Source organism: Sciurus vulgaris, assembly GCF_902686455.1.
Source record: "Sciurus vulgaris genome assembly, chromosome: 5".
Lineage (NCBI taxonomy): Eukaryota > Metazoa > Chordata > Mammalia > Rodentia > Sciuridae > Sciurus > Sciurus vulgaris.
The window spans coordinates 171,349,533-171,370,908 of NC_136465.1; the positions used below are offsets into that span (position 1 = coordinate 171,349,533).

Here is a 21,376-nt window from a genome sequence, read left to right on the forward strand (position 1 = left end):
GGTATTGAACCCAAGGGTGCTTAACCACTGAGCCACATCCTCAGCCCTTTTAAAATTTTTTATTTAGAGACAGGGTCTCACTGAGTTGCTTAGGACCTCACTAAATTGCTGAGGCTGGCTTTGTTCTGGTGATCCTCCTGCCTCAGCCTCCAGAGCCACTGGGATTGCAGGCATGTGCCGCCGCACCTGGCCCAGTGGGGACCTTTGAGAGGGCACTGACGAGAGACCTGCCCTCCAACCGCAGCAGCCCAACCCTCCATCCACAGATGACACTCTCTGAGCCCTGAAGTTCCTGCCGGGGTCCTCTCCACAGCCCCATGTGCCCAGTTCCAGATGAAGGTGGACAGGCCAGAGGGCAGAAGCCCAGGGCTGCCAGGACAGCCTCCTTCCCTCCTTGGCTCTCAGTGCCTGCGCCCTGCCTTCTGGAACTGCAAGGCCAGGCCCCCTCCCCAGGGGCCTCTGTGACTCTGCCCTCCACCAGCCCCAGGATCTGGCTTTACCTGTCCCCTCTCACCATGACTGCGAGCTTGGGGACCAGAGAATTCTGACAGGCCTCCCCAACACTCACCGAGCCGGGGGTTGAGGGCCTGCCTCACATCTCCCAAGGCCTGCAGGGAGGCCCCGCACCAGCTCCTGAGAAGCTTCTGGATGGGTCTCGCAGACTCCCTGCTGTCCAGTGCTTCTGGTGCTGTGGCCCAAAGCTCTCCTGAGGACTCCCTCCCCCAGGCCTGGGGCTTAGAGCGTCCCCCACCCCTGCCCCCCACCCCAGCCCGCTAAGAGGCTTTTGCCCAGGAAGGGGACGGAGCCTGAGTGACCATGACCACAGGGCCAGATGGGTCTCCTAGTCCAAAGTGGAGTGACCTGTCCTGGTCCAAAGGTGGACAAGGACACCCCTTCCACCTTTGGGGCCTCAGGTGGAAGACACCCAGAACCTGCTCAGGGGACCTTAGCCTGGCACAGACCTGTCCTGGAGAGACCCCAGCAGCCCTGGCCCCTTGGCTGCCCCACAGCCCCAGGCCGCATTCCAGGAGGGCTCCTGGCTTCCCCTGGATAAGGCTAATCCCGCCTGAGAGCCTGGGAATGTGGGGGGGAGGGCAGAACAAAGGCTGCTGTGTCCAGGCTGCCCCAGGGTGGGGCCTGGTGGTCCCGCGACTTGGGCCACTGCACGCACCCACTCGAGAGCGTCCACTCCTTCCTGGGTCTCTGGAGTGGACCTGGGGGAGGCGCTGAGGGCTACCCCTGCTCAGCGTGAGGCACGTGAGGGGCGCGGTGCGGAACAGCCGGGACTCTGTTCTCCCCGGGGTCTCCATCCCCACCCCTGGCCTGACCCCCAAATCAGACACCAGCACCCGGAGGCCACGCGCTGCCTTTATTTCTCGTCCTTCACAACAGCGAACCGGGCCCGGGGCGGGGCCGGCAGGGGGCTCCTCCCCACCGGGGCAGCGGGCCCAGGGGTCGCCCCGAGAGTCCCGGCCCCTCGGAGGAGGAAATGGCTCCGTCCAGTGCCGCCTGCTCTGCTCTGCAGGCCCAGGCCGAGGGCCGGGGGGGAAGGACACCACCCTGGGCGTCAGGGCTCCAGGTCTTGGATCCACGGCTGCTGCTGCCGCCGCCACCGGACGGCTCCGGGCAGGGGTGCGGGCCGACCTCCACCCGAGGAGGAAGGCACCTCAGCGGATGAGGGGTGCCGAGCGGTCATTGGTGACCGTGGGACGCAGCTTCACGGTGGCAAAGGGGTTTGTGCCCCTGTGTGGAGGGAGAGGCTGACACGAGGGGTCCGGGGAGGGCGTCCAGCTCCTGCCCCCGTCCCCGGGCGCCACCCTCTCGCCCCTCCCCCACTGGCCCTCTGGCCTGGGCGGGGACTCACCGCGGGAAGAGCTCGGGGGGCTGCTGCTCCCAGGACATCAGCTTCTGCGGAGGGGGCGCGAGGGGCGTCAGGAGGGGGCGGGGGGCGGGGCAAGCCAGGCCCTGCGCCTCCCCGCCCCCAGCCAGCAGGGCGGAGGCCCGGGCGGGGCGACCAAGCTCTGGGAAGGGAGACCTGCGCCGGGAGGCTCTGGGCTCGCAGCGCGCCATCTCCTGGGACTAACTGTCCCTCCCCATGGGGGTGCCCTCTGCCCGCCCAGTGGCCCCAGCCACGCTCTGACCCAGGACCCTGGCCTTTCTGCCCTGGGCAGGGGAGGGGCACGTTGTCAGTGTCCCCGGCAGGACAGCAGGCTGCAGCGCTGAGACACCTGTCCCCGCCCGCCCCCAGACTCAGGACATCACTCCTGCCCAGCGCCAGGGGCAGCCTGAGGCCGACGGGAGGGCCCCTGCCAGGCAGCCATGGCAGTGCGAGGTGGTTGCCCTGGTCCTGCTCCGTGCCCGGGGCTGAGGCAGCTGGGGGCTCACCTTGACGTCATTGGCTCCCCCCGTACTGCTTCGGCGGCTGCCAGGCAAGGGTGTGGGCGCAGGGCTGGGGGCGCGGCTTGGGACCCTGCTCGGGGTGCGGGAGCGGGACTGACCATCCCAGTCCTCGGAGGACGCTGTGGAGCCGCCTGGCCGGTCCAGGAGGTCATCGAGGCTGTGGCTGCCCCGGAGCGGGTAGGACCTGAGTCCCCAGAAGGGAGGGAGAAGGGGGGTTCAGGGGCCGTCCCTGGGGCCCCACCCCTTCGGCGCCCGACCATCCGCCGGCCTCTTCTTTGCACCTGGGTGAAAGGAATCCGCTAGAGAGCACCCAGGGGAGGCGGAGGGATGGACACGGTGGCCTTCAGGGTAGAGAGGGGTCCAGGTGTGGCTCTCCAGGGGCTGAGGCTGGGAAAACTCACGGCTGCGTGCCCTGTGGCGGGGACACCGGCCACCCCTGGAAGGTACCTGGCAGGCAGCTCGTTCACGGGGTTCACGGAGGTCATGGGGCTCAAGGGGTTCCTGGGGGACACGGGCGCTTCCTCTAAGGGCTTCACGTAGGCCTCGGGGAACCAGCCGCTCCTGCAGGGCAGAGGCAGAGGTGCCCTGAGGCCTGCAGGGGGAGCGGTCAGGCGCGTGAGAGCCGACTCCCCAGGAGCTCCCCGCACTCGGGCCCAGTGTGGGCACCAGTGGCCCTTCCAGCCTCCAAAGGGGCTGGGGTCCAGCAGGAGAGCAGTCTGTCCAGGGGCTGTGGTGGCCTGGCGTCCTTCCTCCATAAGCTGGGATGGGACCAGGTGGGGAGCTAAGGGGGACAAGGGAAGGGTGGGGGACCAGGGCGACTGGAGGCTTAGAGGAAGGGGCGCCCGCACACGGGGTGCCCGACTCCATGCCAGGGCTCCTTTCCCCAGCCCCTGGTCCCCAGAGACCTCTGCCCCCAGCCCTGCAGAGCAGCTGGGCACCTGGGAAGGGCCCCTGATGGAGGCCCCTGGACCTTCCCAGACTTCAGAACACCTGCAAAATGTCCCCAGAGAGCTGCCCACCCCGCAAGCCAGTCCACAGCGCCCACTCAGGGCCCCGCCAAAGCCAGGGTCTCCTTGCTGCCCGGTTTCAAGGGGCAGGGCCTACAGATGACAGACACCTGGTCATCACTTCCCCACCTGGGAGCCCAGGACAGCAGGGATGCGCCCAGGAGGATAGGTGGCCCTGGCTAGAGGTTCGTGGGGTGGCGGAAGGCTGCTCACCTGGCTCAAGGGTCATCACACACCCGGTGGCCACCGCAGGCCAGGCCAGGGAGCGCTCACCAGAGCACCCACTGCCACCCACTCCTGTCTGGTCACCCAGCAGTCCCTGCAGGCACAACCCCAGCCACCCAGCTGCCCCCACCCACCTGGCCACCCCCACCCCCCACCCGCCCTCATCCATCTGTCCCCAGCCATGGACCGGTGCACATCGCCGGCCGCCTGGGCATCTGTCCACTCTCTCGTGCCCTTGGCTCCTCCTCCTGCGGCATGGGTGGGAGTGGGCACCGCTGGCTGTCGTCCACAAAGTCCCAGGGGCACTGCCTGCTCCGGCAGGCCGCACCTTCCCCTTTCCAACCGCCGGAGTCCGTGGTCCCTACACGCTCACTGGCCACCAGCCCGGCTCTCCTCCAGGGGCCTCCCACCCTCCGGTGCCCCACACTCCCACTCACGCGGAGGCGCCCTCCAGCTTGCCGTAGAGCCAGCCGTTCTGGGCCTCGGGCACTAGCACCTCCACTACGTCTCCAGCCGAGAAGCGCAGCAGCGTGTGGTTGGCGCCCTCGGAATGGGAGACCAGGGCGCGGACTCTTCTGGCGCCCCCGCCGCCAACGCCGCGGCCTGGGCGCTCGCCGAAGGAGTTAGAGCGCGAGCGCTGGGAGCTGCTGGTGTACAGCGAGGCTGCCGGGCGGAGAGCGCAGCTGAGCATGGGCGGGAAGTTCTCCCTGGAGTTTGTCCTCCATCCCTCCTGCTGCAGCCCAACCCTGGATCCTCTTCCAGGCCCGTCCCTCTGCGCTCTGGACCCGAGGTACTCACAGGCCGACGGCGTCCGGGGCAGAGACCGGCGGTCTGGCTCCAGCTGGGACGCGGACCTCGCCTCGGCGGGCTCAGGACCGTAGGAGCCGGAGCCGTGCCGGCTGCGGGGGGAGCCGAACTCTCCCAGAGGCCTGGGGGGCTGCGGGGGAGAGGGCAGGGCGTGGGGCGCGCGGGGCGGCCGCGCCCTAGTCCAGCCCCCACCCCCAGTCCCAGACGTCGGCGTAGGGGTTCTGGGGCCGGCGGCCGGGCCACCACGGGGGCGCCGAGGCCGCGCCGGGGCGGAAGGGCGGCCCGAGGGGCGCGGCGTAGGGTGGGAGCCTGGGGGGCAGCAGGCTCCAGGCTGGGGGCCGCCGGCCCCAGGGCCCCGCGAAGACCGGCGGGGGCGCGAAGGGCGGCGGGGGCGCCCAGGGCCTCACCATGTCCAGGCGGGTGGGCGTCAGGCGGCCCGAGGGGTAGGGCGGCCCCAGCACCGGGCCTAGCAGGCCCGGGGAGTGGGCGCGCGTCGGGCTGCGGCTGGCCTCCGACTGCTCCTTCCACAGCAGCACGCGGTTCTGGAGCATCCCCCGGGCCTGGCCGGTGGGGACACAGGGGTCAGCTGCATCCCGGTGGCCCCCAGGATTCTAGAGGGGGCCCGCAAGCTCGGGATGTCCTGGTTTTCTTGCTGGGAGGATCCAGGAGACCCTGTGGGGTGGTGGGCGCCCATCCAAAGCCCCGCCTCGTGTGTCAAAGTCCAATCAAATCCTTGAGCCGCTGCCCTTGTTCACCTGGGCTAGGGTCCTGCCTGCCGGCTTTGTGGGTAGCAGAGTGCCCAGGCCTGGCCCCCAGGCGCCCTGTCCTCCTGAGTACAAGAGATGGGCTCAGGCGTGGCTCTTACCCCAAAGCCTTGACTGAAGAACCCAGCCCCAGTACTGACCCTAGAACAATCTGGGCAAATTCCTTTTTTCTTAAACTTTGTGGAGTTTGCTAAATGCCTAGGTAGAGTGAAGCCAACACAGAAAGCTAAAACTAAGCAACAGCCGGTGACAGGATATCGGATGGCATCTTTTTTATGTGTGCTCCTGGATCAAGCTGCATCTGAAATCCTTCAACCTCCAGTTAACTAACAGTCCCTTTTTCATGTAAGCCAGTTTGATCTGTTTTCTGAAAGAGGCCTTTCAAACAGTTTTCCAGTTCATCCCTGTAGCTTCCAGGCGTCTTGTTTCTAGACCACCTCACGCTCGCTCGGGCGTCCACCTGTGCCTGAACGCTTTGAAGGACAGGGAGCATCACCACTGAGCACAGCCCTACCTACCAAGTCCCTTTAGATGCTAGGCCTGATCATGGCTTTTATTTCCTGAATTTTACGATGCTTTACACCCTGGGGATTTGCTGATCCTGGAGAGACTGCCCTTCCTGGGGAGTAAGCAGCTTGCTAGGTCCTGCCTGTCCTAGGTGAGCCAGCCAGGCTCAGGCCCAGGGTGGACAGAAGGCGGCGCAGACAGCAGTTTCCAGGCTGCGCCTCAATGTCCGCCACTCCACTTGGTAAAGCCGTAGTTTGCCGTGAGCACCTCCAGTCTGAGTTCAAGGTGGAGGTGGGAGGACGCCACACCTTGTTTGTCCAGGGAAACAGCTGCCATTGGCCTGGCACCAGTGTAAGGCACAGGCTGGTAAGTGAAGGGTGCTAATAGGAATGACTGTCTGGGAGACTGTCCTGCTGAGTAAAGCCAGCCGGTCCCAAAAAGCAAAGGCCGCTTGTCCCCTCTGACCCATGGATGCCGGCTCAGCCCGGGAGAGGAGACCAGGCGTTCCCTGGGTTAGACCGGAGATGGAGGGCGGGGACATCGCTGTCCTGTGTTCACATGTGACTACGTGACCAGTGAGATGCCGCGTCTCGCCCAACCACGAGAGCAGGCCGCTGTGCTCCGTGTGTGCGCTGTTCGTCAAGACGCAGCCCACGGTCACGCCTAACTAAGATCGAGTAAAAGCGAGACCAATAAAATAAAGAGGATGCCCACCTGCAGGCCCCAGGGTTAATCAGAAGCCCAGGGACGCAGGCGGCCAAACGCCCACCAGAGAGGCCAGGCCATGAGCCCCTGAACCACCAGACCTCCAAATGCCACGACCCCTCACTCAGACGTCAGAGGCGGGCACGGCAGCAGCCTGGTCACGAGACTTGCCCAGGGACATCCACAGTGACCAGCCTCGGAACCTGTCCTTCAGCTTCCGCAGAGTGCGGCTTCTCCCGCCTGTGACAACCAGGCAAGTCCCCCCCAAGTGGACACTGTGGCATTGCTGACCTGGGCTTAATAAGTCCCTGCGTTCAGGCTGAACGTGGCTGGCCTGTGACTGTGCTACTATGAATACATCCCGACCTCGCGGAAGGACGCAGGCACGTTGGGTCTGGGCTGCCCCAGCTTGCTCAGCAACCCAAGCCCCACATGGCCAGGGCCAGTGACCAGACCGCTGAGCCCGAGCCCGCTGGATCATCGGACCTGCCGACCCCAACCTCCCTCAGACTTGCCGGCCTGCCTGGCCGCCCCGGCGGGCTTCTTCTTGTGGCTCCGGGCTCCGTGCTGCTCTTTCTTGGGACCTCCTCTCAGTGATGTGTCTGATCTCTCCACTGTCACTCAGCCACCTCTGTGTACTGAACCCTGGGGCAATGAAAACACCAGACTCTGAAGGGCGGCCCTTTTCCTGTTCCAACGTCCGGTCCCCCAAGGCCTGGCTGCACTCCAGGCAATAGGAATAAGAAAGCCTCCCTTTCCAGAGCATCTGCCTGCCAGGCCCTATGTTCTACTGTTTTCTCCATCTGAAGAAGAGTCTGCAGGTCAGGGGAGTTCAGTAACTGGCCCACGGTCTCACATCAGTAAGCGGTGGCGTGGTCTGTACTAATCTGTCTTTGATGAAGCCTCTTAAGACTACACTGTTTTTGTTTTTGGTGGGGATGGAGCCCAGGGCCTCCCACATGCTAGGCAAGCACTCTACCACTGAGCTATCCCTAACCCTTTTTAAAATTTTTTGTTTTGAGGCAGGATCTGGCCAAGTTGCTGAGGCTGGCCTCCAACTTGCAAGCCTCTTGCCTTGGCCTCCCAAGATGCTGGGTTTCAGGTGTGCACCATTGTGCCTAGTTGATGACCAAACTTTTCAATGATTTCTCCCTTCAACCTGGTCCAGCAACATCAGGCAGCAATAACAAAGCTCTAAGTGTCATATCAGCTGGACTGGCTGCTCAGTGGATGCTCCATCTGACTCCTTGCAGTGATTAATTAGTAAAATGGCCCAAAGACAAAGCCCAGCTGGCCTCATTGCCCTTGTCCCAGAGGCAGGAAGCAAAGCAAGGACATGAATCCTGCATGTCAGGAGTCTCTGTCTGCATTCAGGGAAAACACCTGGCAGGCCCAGGGAGTTCTGGGAGTGACAACCACAACCCCCAGCGCTCAGCTGGGCCCTGTCCAAGCAGGTCACCTGGACTGGAAGGAACTCTGCATGGAGTTGGTGCTTCCCAACCACAGGCGAGACCAGGGGAGAAGTTCCAAGTACTCAGGAGTAGAAAAGCCCCGCTGAGCAGGGCAAACTCCAAGCCCTGGAAGAAAGGACAGGGACATTCGACCAAAGCCAACTTTTTCACACAGCAAAACCTACAATCAGAACATCAGATAATAAAAGGCAAACTGGCAGCAACCCATCACCAAGCGCAGCTCGGATAAAAGCTCCTAAGTGGGTAAGAGAAGTGGAAGAAAAGACCAGACGTGACTCGGTGAAGAAGACCAAGTGGCTCTCCCGCAGGAGCCGCGTCCAGCCCCCTGCGATCCAGTGTGATGGAGCCCCCTCGGCCGTCCTTACCTTTCCGATTAGCCAAGAGCAAACAGTTTGCCCACGCCATGGTCAAGGGCACTGATGGAGCGCATGCTGGAACAACCCAAGGAGACCACATCCTCGGGCGCAGCGGCCCGCCTCTGGGACTGTGTCCGACAGACCTGCGCAGCCGCGCTAAGCCCAGAGGAGTTGCCTGCATCCACATCTGGACTGCGCAGGGCTGATTACTAGAGGCGAAGGAGAAGGAGGCCTCGCTGCCCCAGGAAGTATGTGTGGGAGCATCACAGCCAGCGGTAGCGGGCCTGGCCGAGCTCAGGGACGGAGGCCTGACGGATGGTCCCAGGTCGCCTAGGAGCAGTGGCCCGTGTGGGGGACTCACCGTTTGGTGATTTGCTCTGCCTGAGCAAGTGGCTTCCTGGGCTCCACCCTTCCTGCTCCTCACAGGAGCAGCCCCTCCCAGTCTGGGCCCCCTTCACCTGTGACTATAAGATAGAGGACAGCTGGCTACTCCATGTGTCAGAGGCCGAGCTGGCATGCCATCCGTCACCCTCCCATCTGAAAAGAGTGCTGGCTCTTGTGTGTTTACGGACCGGATAAGCTGACTGGTAACTGATGGATGGATTGCCGAACGCTGTCCTCCGGCAGTGAGCCCTTCCCTCGTCCACCAGGACATGGCTGAAGCCCCCACACGTAGGGTTCTTTAAATCGGTCCTAACTGCATTCTGCTTATAAATATACGACCAAGAAAACACGATCGGCTGTCTCGGGTTCAGACCGTGGTGTCTGAAAGCGTGCCTGGCAGCATCCCTGTGAGTGGGAGGCCTGCTGCCCAGGGGGCCACCCACCCTCGTCAGCTCTCTTCTTTTTCTTCTGCTTTTTTTATACCAGGGATTGAACCCAGGAGCCCTTAACCACGGAGCCACACTCCCAGCCCTATTTTAGTATTTTATTTAGAGACAGGGTCTCACTGAGTAGCTTAGGGCCTGCCTAAGTTGCTGAGGCTGCCTTTGAACTCACGATCCTCCACCTCTGGAGACGCTGGCATACAGCTGTGTGCCACCTGCCTGGCCTCAGCTCTTTTCTTAATGCTGGAAGTTAACTGTTCAGAGCAGGAAAAAAGGGAGTCTCCTTCAGAGCAGATATCTGAGTGTCCAAGAGGCACAAGAAAGAGGTGCACAGAGGGGAGGGAGGACACGGCGACACGACCACGGACACATCAGGCAGGGGGACCTGAGATCAGAAAAGCAGCCTGGACGGAGCTGGCGCACGGGGGCGAGAAAGTGCTCTGGGCTCCTCAGCTGGCGGCGGCGCTGAGATGGAGCCCTCGTGAGGTGGCCGCGCCGCTGCGGAGCCTGCGGTCAGAGCAGACACGGCCACCCTGCCCCAGGGAGCTCCTGCGGCGCAGCCTGGGTGTACCCAGCAGACCGCGAGGGAAACAGGCACTGAGAAGAGTGTCCCTGGAACAGCAAAGGGAGCCCGACCCGCTTCTCCTTTGCGTCTGGCAGCAGGTGTGAACACCTCAGGGAGCAAACCAGGAAGGCTGTGTTCCTGGCAGCAGAGGGGGTGGAGGACTGGCTCCCCTGGCCCAGGCGTAGAACCCTAGGGAGACTCCCAACTGCCAGGCCCTGGAGTGCTGATCTAATCTCTCCAGAGTGGATGCCACCAGCAAAGCCCCCGAGGCCTGTTCAGACCCCAGCCCACCCCCCAACTCCACGCATGGAACTGTAGCAGCTCCACCTGCCAGTGGGCTGGTCTGCTCTGTGGGGACAAAACTCCAGCTGACGGTACCTCCCACCCCAGCCTGCCTCACGCTGCCACCTGCTTCAGCCTTCGGCCATTCCAGAAACCCCCGGCCTGGCTCGCTCTCTGCGTGGCTCAAGAAGCAACAGAGAGAATGCGGGTCAGGCATAAACAGGGACCATCTGTTCCGTCAACTGTTTTGACCACCTCGATGGAGAGAACGCCTTCATTTTAAGAATCTTTGTGTGTGTGTGTGTGTGTGTGTGTGTGTTCATGCGTTTGCTGAACTGATTGGTTTATGGACATATGTTTGTTTCTTTTTTGCTCATTTTTAGCTTTTTTTTTTTTTTTTTTTTTTGGTACCAGGATTGAACCCAGAGGTGCTTTACCACTGTTAGCCCTTTTCATTTTTTATTTTGAGACAGAGTCTCTCTAAGTTGCTTAGGATCTTGCTTGCTAGGTTGCTGAGGCTTGTTTTGAACTCTCGATCCTCCTGCCTCAGCCTCTGGAGTCGCCGAGATGACAGGCGTGCCACTGAACCCCAGAGTTAGTATTTTTTTTTTTTTTTACTATGGTTATTTTTCCATGTCTTGAGGGTTAGGGTGTATTTTTTAATAGTTTCTTTTTTTAACTATATTTTATTTATTTTTATGTGGTGCTGAGATCGAACCCAGTGCCTCATGTGTGCTGGGCAAGTGCTCTGCCACTGAGCCACAGCCCCAGTCCAAGAGTCAGGGTTTTGGGTTTGTATATTTTGGGTTGATTTCCTATTGTTTTCATTTGTCTGTTCCTCTTTCTCTTTTCTTCTCCTGCTAACAGCAAAATTCTCTTGTTCTCTCTCCCTTCACTTGACTTTCCCTATTTTTCTCCTCCTTTTTTATAATCATCCCCTGCTCATCACTCCTGAATTCTCTGTTCACTTTTGTGACATTTAAACTCTTTTCTGCCTTTCAGTCACATTTTTCCTCCTAAATCACTGCATTCTTGCCATCTCTTAGCACCGATCGGTTTACATAACTTCTGCCCCCCACCATTCATACTGCGGCAGTCACAACTGCTGTGGGTGACGTAGTTGACACTGCCATTTGCTTTAATGCCAGATCTAGTTTCTGGTTACTTATTGTTTTTGCTATTGGCATTTGTTGACCCACCATTTCAGGTTTTTGTGATAATTATTAACATTGTAGATGTCATAGTAGGAACCAGGTATTTATTTTAATGAGCATATTTGCATTATTATTGCTCTTGTTTGTTTCCCCTATTCTGTGGGGTTCTGGGAACCTACAGGGACACTACAAGTTCACCGGGTAGAGATGTAGCTGCTGAACTAAATGCAACCAAAAGATTGCCCACCTTGCTCCACACACAAATCATCGACACCCAGTCTTCAGCTATACTTTAATACAAAGACTAGAAGGACAAAAACCCAAACTGATGACCAGACTCTAAGCATAAAAGCTAGGAGTAGGCTCTCAGGTCCTGTTTACGGACATCTACTGCTATAGCAAAAACAGAGAGAATTAACATAAAGACTATAGAGTCCACTCCTGTGAATGAGTCTCAATCTGAATCACTCTAGGACATTTTTGGCAAGTGAAGATTGTGCCATTAAAAGACCCACACATAAAAATGGAAGATGAATCCATCCCAATGATGTATAAAATCCACCACAGGAATACAAGAAACATGAAAAAACAGGGTAGCATGATACCTCCTAAAGTTCCTATTACACCAGCAACTGGTCCTAAAGATATTGAATGGGATGAAACATGAGATAAAAAATTTAAAAGAATGATTGTAAAAATGATCAATGAATTCCAAGAGAACACAGAAAAACAACTAAAGGAATTAAGGAAGTCAGTATAGGATGTGAATGAGAAATTCAAGAAGGAGGTAGAGATATTAAAAAGGAATCAAACAGAAATCTTGGAAATGAAAGACACAATAAATCAACTAAAATGTTCAGTTGATGAAAACAGAATCTCAAAGCTAGAAGACAAAGTGGCCAGCCTTGAACATTCAGACACTATTAAAGAAAAGAAAATAAGTAGCCATGATCAGAATATACAAGAGCTATAGGACAACATTAAGGGACCAAATTTAAGAATCACTGGAATTAAGGAGGGTTGTAAGATGCAGGTTAATGGAGTGGATAACATCTTCAGGGAAATAATAACAGAAACATTTCCAAACCTTGAGAATGAGGTGGACATCCAGAATCAGGAATCATTCAGAACCCCAAATAGACAAGATCAAAAAAGAAACTCTCCACAAAACATTATAAATAAAATGCCTAACATACAGAATAAGAATAGAATTTTAAAAACCTCAAGAGAAAAACATCAGGTCACATTTAGAGGCAAGCCAACCAGAATTAATTAGCCAGAAGCACTTGGAAAGATGTGTTCCAAGTCCTAAAAGAAAATACTGTCAACCAAGATTGCTATGTCCAGCAAAGTTATCCTTCAAAATTGAAAGAGAAGTAAACCTTCCAAAATAAGTAGAAACTAAAAGATTTCATGACTACTAAACCTGTGCTACAGAACTTAAAAGAACTTACTTACTTCTTTAAGTAAGTTCCACACAGAAGAAATAAAAAACAAACCCCAGAGCTCACAAATGAACAAATGTCATTTGAAAAGTAGCTAGGCAAATGAGAAACAGACCAAACTAAACTATACAAATAAATCAAACTGGCAGGGATTAATAAACACCTCTCTATAATATCATCAAATGTAAATGGTCTCAAATCTCCAATTAAAAGCTAGCAGAATGGATTTAAAGAAAAAAGATCTAACATTGTTACTTGCAAGAGACACACGTCACAGGCAAAGACAGCTACAAACTGAAAGTAAAAGGATGGAAATCGATATACCATGCAAATGGATCCTGAAAACTAGCAGGAGTAGCTACTCTCCTGACAAAACAGACTTCATGCCAAAATTAACCAGAAGAGACAAAGAAGTTCACTTCATATGGTAAGTAGAACAATACAACAAAAATACATAAAAATAATGAATATTTATGCCCCAAATGTGGGTGCAACTAATTCCATAAAAGTGACACTACTCAAATTAAAGATTCAGATAGACCCCAGTACAATAATACTGGGCAATTTCAAAACACCTCTTTCACTATTAGATAGGTCATTCAGACATAAACTCAGTAAAGACTCTTTGGGCCTGAAAAATATTATAAATCAAATGAACTTAAAAGACATCTACAGAATATTTCATCCAATAACAGCAGAATATACTTTCTCCTCAGAAGTTCATGGAACATTCTCCAAAATAGACACTGTTTTAGGCCACAAAACAACTCTCAGCATATATAAGAAGTTGATTTAATTCCTTGCATCTTATCAGATCATAATGGAATGAAATTAAAAATCAACACCATGATGCTGAGGCTGTGGCTCAGGGGTAGAGCGCTTGCCTAGCATGTGTGAGGCACTAGGTTTGATTCTCAGCATCACATATTCATAAATAAAATAAAGATCTGTTGACAACTAAAAAAATATAAAAAAAAAAAAAACAAAAAAACCTACGGAAACTATATAAACACATGGAAATTGAACAATGCATTTTTTAAAAGAAAGCAGGGGAGAAATTTTAAAAATCTTAGACTCAAATGAGAATAGTGATACAACACACCAGACTCTCTGGGACACTATGAAGTCAGTTTTCAGAGACAAGTTTATGGCTATGAGCATCTACATAAGAAAATGAGAAAGATCCCAAATGAACAACCTAATGATGCACATTGAGGCCCTTAAAAAAGAACAAGTCAATTCCAAAACCAGCTGGAGGAAGGACATAATTAAAATCAGAGCCAAAATCAGTGCACTTGAGTATGAAAAAAAAATGCAAAGACTCAATGAAGCAAAGACTTCTTTCTTTAAAAAATGAACAAAATGATAAGCCCTTAGCCCAACTAGCCAAAAGAAAAGCAGAGAGACCCAAATTAATAAAATTACAGATAAGAAAGGAGAAATCACCACAGATATCACAGAAATTCAGTAGATCATTAGGAATGATTTTGAAAATGTCTACTCTAAAAAATTGGAAAACATAGAAGTAATGGATACATTTCTAGACAAATACAACCTGCCAATATTAAATCAAGAGGACATAGAAAACCTAAATCCATTGCATAAATATAATTAAGGACAAAATCACAATAATTTGCAATGAGATAAAAGCAGTAATAAAATGATTTCCAACAAAGAAAAGCCCAGGACCAGATGGAGTCTCAGCTGAATTCTACCAGACCTTTAAAAAAGAACCAATGTCAGCAGACAAGGTGCTGCATGCCTGTAATCCCAGCAACTCATGAGTCTGAGGCAGGAGGATTGCCAAGTTAGAGGCCAGTCTCAGCAGCTTAGCAAGGTCCTAAGCAACTTAGTGAGACCCTGTCTCAAAATTAAAAAATAAAAATAAAAAAGGATTGGGGAAGTTGTTCAGTGGTTAAGCACCAGGGTTCAATCCCTCGTACCAAAAGAACCAAACCAAAACAAAACATCAGTATTCATCAAATTATTTCATGAGACAGAGAAGGAAGGAACACTTCCAAATGCATTCTATGAAGCCAGGTACTGGTATGATACCACTCATACCAAAACCAGCTAAGGACACATCAAGGAAAGAAGACTCCAGACCAATATCCCTGATGAACTTAGAAGCAAAAATACTTAAGAAAATATTACAAATTGTGTTCAACAACATATTAAGAAGATTATACATCACAACCAAGATGCTTTTATTCCAGGGATGCTAGGATGGCTGAACATATGCAGATCCATAAATGTAATCCATCACATAAATAGCATTAAGGACGAAAATCACTTGGTATTCTCAACAGACGCAGAGAAGGCCTTTGATAAAATTCAGCACCCATTCATGATAAAGACAATGAAGAAACTAAAGATGGAAGGACACCTCAACGTCAAAAAGGCTACTTACGGCAAGCCCAAAGCCAGCTTCACAGTAAATGGGGAAAAATTGAAAGCATTTCCTTTGAAACAAGAATGTCCACTCTCACCACTCTTATTTAATACAGTGCTAGAAATTCTAGCCAGAGCAGTTAGGCAAGAGAAGGAATAAAAGGGATAAAAATAGGAAGAAAGAAAATTAAATTATCACTGTTTGCAGATGATAAGATCCTATACTTAGAAGATTAAAAAAAAAAAAATCACCAAACTTTGACAAGTGGCAGTTTACAAAATCAGCAAACAAAAATCAATAGCTTTCCTATATACCAACAATGAATCTGCTGGAAAAGAAATCAGGAAACCCATTCCATTCACAATAGCCCCCGAAACAAAAACCCTAGGAATAAATCTAACCAAGGACATGAAAACCTCTACAATGTAAACTATAGAATATTGAAGAAAGAAATTGAAGAACCTCAGAAGATGGAAAGACCACTCATGTTCATGGGTAGGCAGAATTAATATTGTGAAAATGGCCATACTACCAAAAGCAATATGAAGATCCACTGCAGCGCTGGGGATGTAGCTCAGTTGGTGGAGCGCTTGCCTCGCATGCAGAGGCCCTGGGTTCAAACCCCAGCACCACATAAAAAAAAAAAAAAAATTCAACACAATTCCCATGGAAATACCAAAGACATCCTTCACAGAACTAGAAAAAGTCCTCCACTGAATTTGGAAGAATAAAAGGCCAAGAATAGCCAAAGGAATTTTAAACCAAAAGAGCAAGGCTGGAGGCCACGCAATCCGCAGGCTTCAAATTGTACCGCAGAGCTGCCGTGACAGAAGCTGGTGGTGCTGGCTTAAAACGGAGCGTAGACCCAGGGTGCAGAAAGACACGGGGACAGACCTGCAGGTACAGAAAGACACGGGACAAACCCGCACGACTACTGTCATCTCATCCTTGACAAAGGTGCCAAAAAGCACACACTGGAGAAAAGACAGCCTTTTGACCAAATGGCGTTGCACAGACTGCTCATCCTCTGAAGGAGGACGAGACGAGGTCCTTGTCCCTCACCTGCATAAAAAGCAGTTCAAAAAGGACCAAGGACCCGGGACAAGGCGGGCAGCCTGGAATTAAAAAGTCTGCCGTCTCCGAGGGGACTGCCTAGCACGTGGACAGGAGCACGGCAAACAACCCGACCACCAAGTGGGCAAGTGGGTCAGCCGATACTTCTCAAAGGAAGCAGCACGGCGGCCACAACCGTGAAAGGACGTGGAACGTCCTCAGCGACGAGGGAGAGGCCAGTGGACCCCGCTCCGACGGACTGGCGCAGTGAGCGCGGGCGCCTGGCCGCGGATGTGGGGCCTCTGTGGACGTCGGCCTGCAGCCGCCCGTGAGCCGCCACGCCACGCCACGCCTCGGCGTCACCCTGCACGCCCGAGGCACGACCCCAGCCGGCTAGGAGCCAGCCCCCGGCCCGCCGGCGGGTGGACCTACAGGAAGTGTGGCAGGCGCGCTCGGGTCTCATTCAGCTCGGGAAAGGTGAAGTGACAGCACCTGCAGGGAAATGGAGGCAGCGAGGAGCCGTCGCGTTGAGTGGACACGCCACACTCAGGAGGTCCGGCGACGGCTCCCTCTCGTAGGTGGAAGCCCGAGCGGAACACGGAAAAGAAGGGCGGGCTCACGGGAATCCCAGGGAGGCCCTGCAGGAAAGGGAGCCGGGGCGCGGGGCCAGGGAGGGGGCCGAGCGTCACTGTCGCACTGTGCGTCGTGTGCACGTGTGGACGTCCACACCCAGTCCCGTCCTGGTCGGCAGCTGTGATGCTCCAACTTCAAAAATGTGGAAAAAACCCAAAGGCGTGTGTGAGCCCGGGAGAGGGAGGCGGAGGGGAGGGGAATCAGCAGCCCAGCGAGATCACGTGCTGGGCTCGGGGTGTGGAGACGGCACCGGACCTGCTGCTGGGAAAGTCCACCTGCAGCGGCTCGTGGCCCGGCACTGGGGGGGCCGGTTGAACAAGCAACCCCCGCCCAGCACTTCCGCTCGCCGGGAGGAACGAACACGGCTGTCCACACTAAGACGCATGAAGATGGCCACCCGCCCAGGTGCCCATCAGCCGGCGCCCGGTCAATCAATGGTCCATCGGGCAGCAGGACGCTATGTGGCCATACCAAGGGAGCCGTCGCGGAGGACCCAGTGTGGCATGGCCCCTTTTCTGTGAAATGTCTGCAAGGGGCGCAGCTCCTGAGGCAGACAGGCCAGTGGTCAGTGGTCGCTGGGCAGTGGGGGAGGGTGGAGAGCGACCATCATAGGGTGAGGAAGATGTTCTGACATTGATTTGTGGTGGCAGTCGTCCACCTGCATAGCCTGAACCCCTGACTTGGCGCTTGCCCTTACCGTGTGTGCTGTGACTTGGGTACACTTGGGGGTGTCCATGTGCTGGCAGCTTGGTCCCCAGGTGGCAATCCTGCCAGGCGGTGGGAGCTTAGGGAGGTTTACAGAGGAGACGGCCCGGGCACCGCCCTCAGGGGTCACGCTGGGCTCCCTGTGAGGAGGGGCCCTGGTCCCCTGCCCTTGGCCCCAGTGGGTGCCCTTCCTTCTGCAGCTCCAGTACGTGCAGCCCAGCAAGGGGCCTTGCAAAAGCCAAATCGTGAATGCAGGGATGGGTACTGGGCGCGCGGTGATGCAAACAAGCCGAAACAGCAAAGAGGGTGGTGAGGGGGAAATAGAATCAACTTCTGGCCAGGCCCAGTGGCTCCTGCCTGTAATCCCAGCGGCCTGGAGGTGGAGGCTGGAGGATCATAAGTTTGAGGCCAGCCTCAGCAGCTTAGTGAAACCCTGTCTCAAAGGAAGGAGGTAGGGGAGGGGCTGGGGGTGTGGCTCAGTGGTTAAGCACCTCTAGGTTCAATCCTTGGTGCCAATTTTTTTAAAAATCCATTTCTGCACAGATGAAGGAAGGACAGAGGAGACTCTGTGCAGCCCCCTGGGGCGCAGCTTCGGTCTCCCCCCACCACCTCCCCACACTCACCCGGCCAAAGAACTGCAGGAAGGTGTTAGAGAGCAGCAGGTGCTTCTCGGCCAGGAAGCGGTAGCGCCGCTTCTCCTCCAGCTCAGCCGCGCGCTGGCTCTCGGACACGAAGGCTTGCATCTGTGCGTGCAGCCGGTTGACGCTCTCCTGGGGGGAGGCTCTGGTTGGGGCCACCTCCTCCGAGCGCCTCCTCCAGTACCCGGCCCATCCCAACTCCTGAACCTGCCCTATCATCCTCAACCTGATTCTGCTCCTCCTGACCGCCAGTCAGGGCACCTGAGCCATCACTCTGTTCCTGTCTCCCGGCACAGGCCTGAGCACAGAGGGAGGCCCCAGGAGGTTAGTTTAGTGAAGACATGACTAAGTGGATTAATAAGGCTGGACTTGGGAGGGCGGACTCTCAAGAGGGGACATAGCTCACTTAGAGGGCCAGAGAAGGAGACAGGAGGCGGCAGGGGCCTAATCCACGGGTTTGGGTCCTGGAGACAGAAGCCAGGGATGGGAGCAGGGACTGGCCTTGGGCAGGGCAGCGTCCCTGTGCCTGGGCAGGAGGAGGGCACTGTGGATTACACCTTTGCTACAAGTTCAGGGCAGCGGGATAGATGGTCTGTTTTCCTGGTGAAGTAGAAGGGGCAAGGAAGCTGGGGTTTCGGCAGGGACCTGGGGAGCCTGGAAAGGCCAGAAGGCCACAGGGTGGGGGGTGCCTAGGGTGGCCCTGACCTCCTGCAGTGCCCGGGCCACTGGAGCAGGCTCCACAGTAGGGCTGGAGTTGGGAGGGGCTGGGGGTGCTGGGGCTCCCCAGGGACCAGCCCCAGCCCTGCACCTTCATCTCCCGCGCGTTCTTGTCCCTGTTGCGCTCCATGCGCCACAGCTCGGACATGCACTTCTCCAGGTTGGCAGCTCGGTGGCGGTACTCCATCTCATAGTGCTGGCGGCTGTCCTGGGGGAGGGTGCAGAGGCAGGGAAGACCCCAGGTCGGAAAACTCAGGATGTCCACCCCAGGGCTCAGAGCACTGAACAGAGGTGGTCCTGCCTGTGTGGAGCGGGGCCCTGGGTGGGGAGGCCAGGCTCACCTTGATGAACTGCATGTCCAGCTTGGTGTTCTTCTCCATGTGCTGTAGCAGGTCACCATGGAATGTTTGCACCTGTGTGGAGGGCAGGGTGGGGCTGATCAGGGCGGCCCTGCTGTCCCCGGGCTCCAGCATCCCCTGGCATTCTCCACTACAACATACTGCCCACCGTGCTCCTGACACGCCAGGCACCTGGGGTGAGAAGGTCACCTGGCTGGAGGTGGCTCCCTGGTTGAAAACCTAGTAACCAGCTCAACACAGCCTTGATCAACATGCTGATTGGGTTAGTCTTAGTCTGTGCTTTGCTGTGTCACCCCTCTGCCTACGAGTCCCCAAGTGCCAGTTTCCCCGCCCTCTGCTGAGACTTGCTGCTTCCCCAGGCGGCATCCACCCCCCAGTTGTTCCTGGAATGCATAAACATCCGCTCATCAACCACCCCCTCCCGCAGCCGCGTGGCACAGTGCTGCCAGGCCCTGTCCAAGCCCCTTGGAGCTGCCGCAGGCAGAGCCAAGTCTCTGCACCATGGGCAGAGCCTGGCCCAGCAAAGGGGCCCAGAACTGCTGAGGCCTTGGCTCGGGTGGCAGCTGGGGGAGTCCCATCACGAGCAGGAAGTAGGCGTCTGGCCACCTGGGGAGGCTGGGGAGGGCTGCAGGGCTCAGAACGTCAATCTGGTTGGTGACTCTGGGCAAGCTGATGCCCCTCGTTGGGCCTGGTTTCCCATCTATAGCAGGACAGTCTTGGTGAGATGCTCTCTCAGGACCCGATGAGCTCTGCTGCCGTGGCTGGGTGGTCACCTGCCGCGTCTCCTGTGCCCTCACGGCTTTCCCTGAGTTCCCAGCCAGCTGCACTGCCCTTGGGCGCAGGCCACACGGGATGGAGGAGCTTCCCCCAGCTCCTAACGGCCCCCCTCTGCTCAGCCCCTCTGCACGCCGCTTCTCCTGGCGGCCTTCCTGCCGCCCTGGTCCTGCTACTTCCTCAAGAGCTACTTCCTCAAGTGCCCATCAAGGGGATGGGCACTGCCCTGAAAAGCAATGCCGGCAGTCCTCCCCTGGGGTGCGGGGAAATCTGTGTATCAGGACATTTCTAAAGTTTAAGTTCTACCCCACAATTGTTTCCATATCCTTGGTCACTGCTGGTCTGCTAGGGACTGAAGGGCATCTCCTCCGTGCCAGCCAAGCCCTAAAACCTGAGCTGTCATTGCCAGTATGTGTTGGCGGGATAGGGGTGCCAAGATGCAGGTGCGCGTCCTTAGAGAAACGCCAGGGGACTCAGGAACGAGTATGGACGCCTCAGACAGGTGTTCTACTGCATGGCCGGAGGAAGGAGGTCTCCCCACCCTGCGCCGGTGCTGAGCCCAGTGCTGCCTCCTTGCTGGCCCCACGCTCCTCCTGGCTCTGCCTCCCTCTAGAGACGTCCCGGATTTCTGTTCAGATTCCATGGGTGTGTTCCTGAAAACCCTCGGCCCCTCCACAACGGCCCATAATCAACAGGGCTGTTGGGATGTGCAGGGTTGGGACGGATCCTCCAACCCAGGCCACCATGTAACCAGAGCTCTCGTAAAGACCGCGAGCCGTAGGAACAGAGGCTGCCTTAACTCCTGCCAAAGCCACAGGAAAATCTTAAAGGAAGGCCCGAAACCGACAGAACAGACATGCTGGGAGCACCCTACTTATGGAGGCTGGCCTGCGGACACGCCGCAGGAAGAAGCAGAGCCTGGCAGGGACATTGCGGGGGAACGTGAGGCGGGCACAACTGCCCCAGGGCCCTGGCAGGCCACAGATCCTCCCTGGAGGCCTGGGTGAGGGGGTGCTTTTCAGGGTCCCCAGAATGCAGCCTACCGAGCTCTGGGGCTTCAGTGCCACACAAAGGTTAGGCTCATCCCTTTCCTGCTCCTTCCCTGTCCCTGTCCCTGTGCCTGGGAAAGCCACTTATGCAGAAGCCGACACCATGCAGGGCAGCAGCTTCCTCTGCTTCCTGTCACATGGGAACCAAGAGGCCAATGGAACTGGGCCCAAGATCAAGGCAGGCAGGTGGCAGTGCTGACAGTGGGGAGAGGATGCGGCAGCCTGGCGCAGGCACCACGGGGCTGACGGGAAGGCTTCGTCAAGCTCCTGGAGAGGTGGGCCTACTAAGGTTGGTACTTGAAGCAAGCGTTGAGTTCCGAGGACTGTGGGTAAGCAGCAGGTGTCTTTGGACATGAGGAAGTCCCCGAGCCAGGGCCGCTGAGGAGCTCCCTCTGCACACCTCGCCCGGGACCACACACTTCAGGAGAGGGTTCTGGAAGCTCCTGGCCACAGTGCAGGACGCTGATTGCAGCCCTGGGTGGAGACATGCACTGTAAGGTCTGGGACAGTGTCGTCCCAGCCCTCAGGAAGTTTTCTTGC

At 56.0% G+C, this 21,376-nt stretch overlaps 1 protein-coding gene across 2 annotated transcripts in view; it reads right to left on the bottom strand.

The window, feature by feature from the left end:
- Positions 1 to 1,043: 1,043 nt before the first annotated feature.
- BAIAP2L2 (BAR/IMD domain containing adaptor protein 2 like 2) overlaps positions 1,044 to 21,376 on the bottom strand; it is a 31,856-nt gene continuing 11,523 nt past the window's right edge. Inside the window, exons 2-11 of one of the 2 annotated variants that reach the window (XM_079140733.1) lie at positions 18,996 to 19,067; positions 18,746 to 18,862; positions 17,923 to 18,069; positions 4,847 to 4,999; positions 4,431 to 4,569; positions 4,070 to 4,295; positions 2,848 to 2,961; positions 2,386 to 2,584; positions 1,865 to 1,908; positions 1,044 to 1,743 (exon numbers count right to left, since the gene is read on the bottom strand). In XM_079140733.1, coding sequence (XP_078996859.1) covers positions 1,668 to 1,743; positions 1,865 to 1,908; positions 2,386 to 2,584; positions 2,848 to 2,961; positions 4,070 to 4,295; positions 4,431 to 4,569; positions 4,847 to 4,999; positions 17,923 to 18,069; positions 18,746 to 18,862; positions 18,996 to 19,067 — 1,287 coding nt within the window. In that variant the 3' untranslated portion in view covers positions 1,044 to 1,667. The remainder of the gene's footprint in view (positions 1,744 to 1,864; positions 1,909 to 2,385; positions 2,585 to 2,847; positions 2,962 to 4,069; positions 4,296 to 4,430; positions 4,570 to 4,846; positions 5,000 to 17,922; positions 18,070 to 18,745; positions 18,863 to 18,995; positions 19,068 to 21,376) is intronic. The other variant, XM_079140732.1, reaches the window with a different exon arrangement.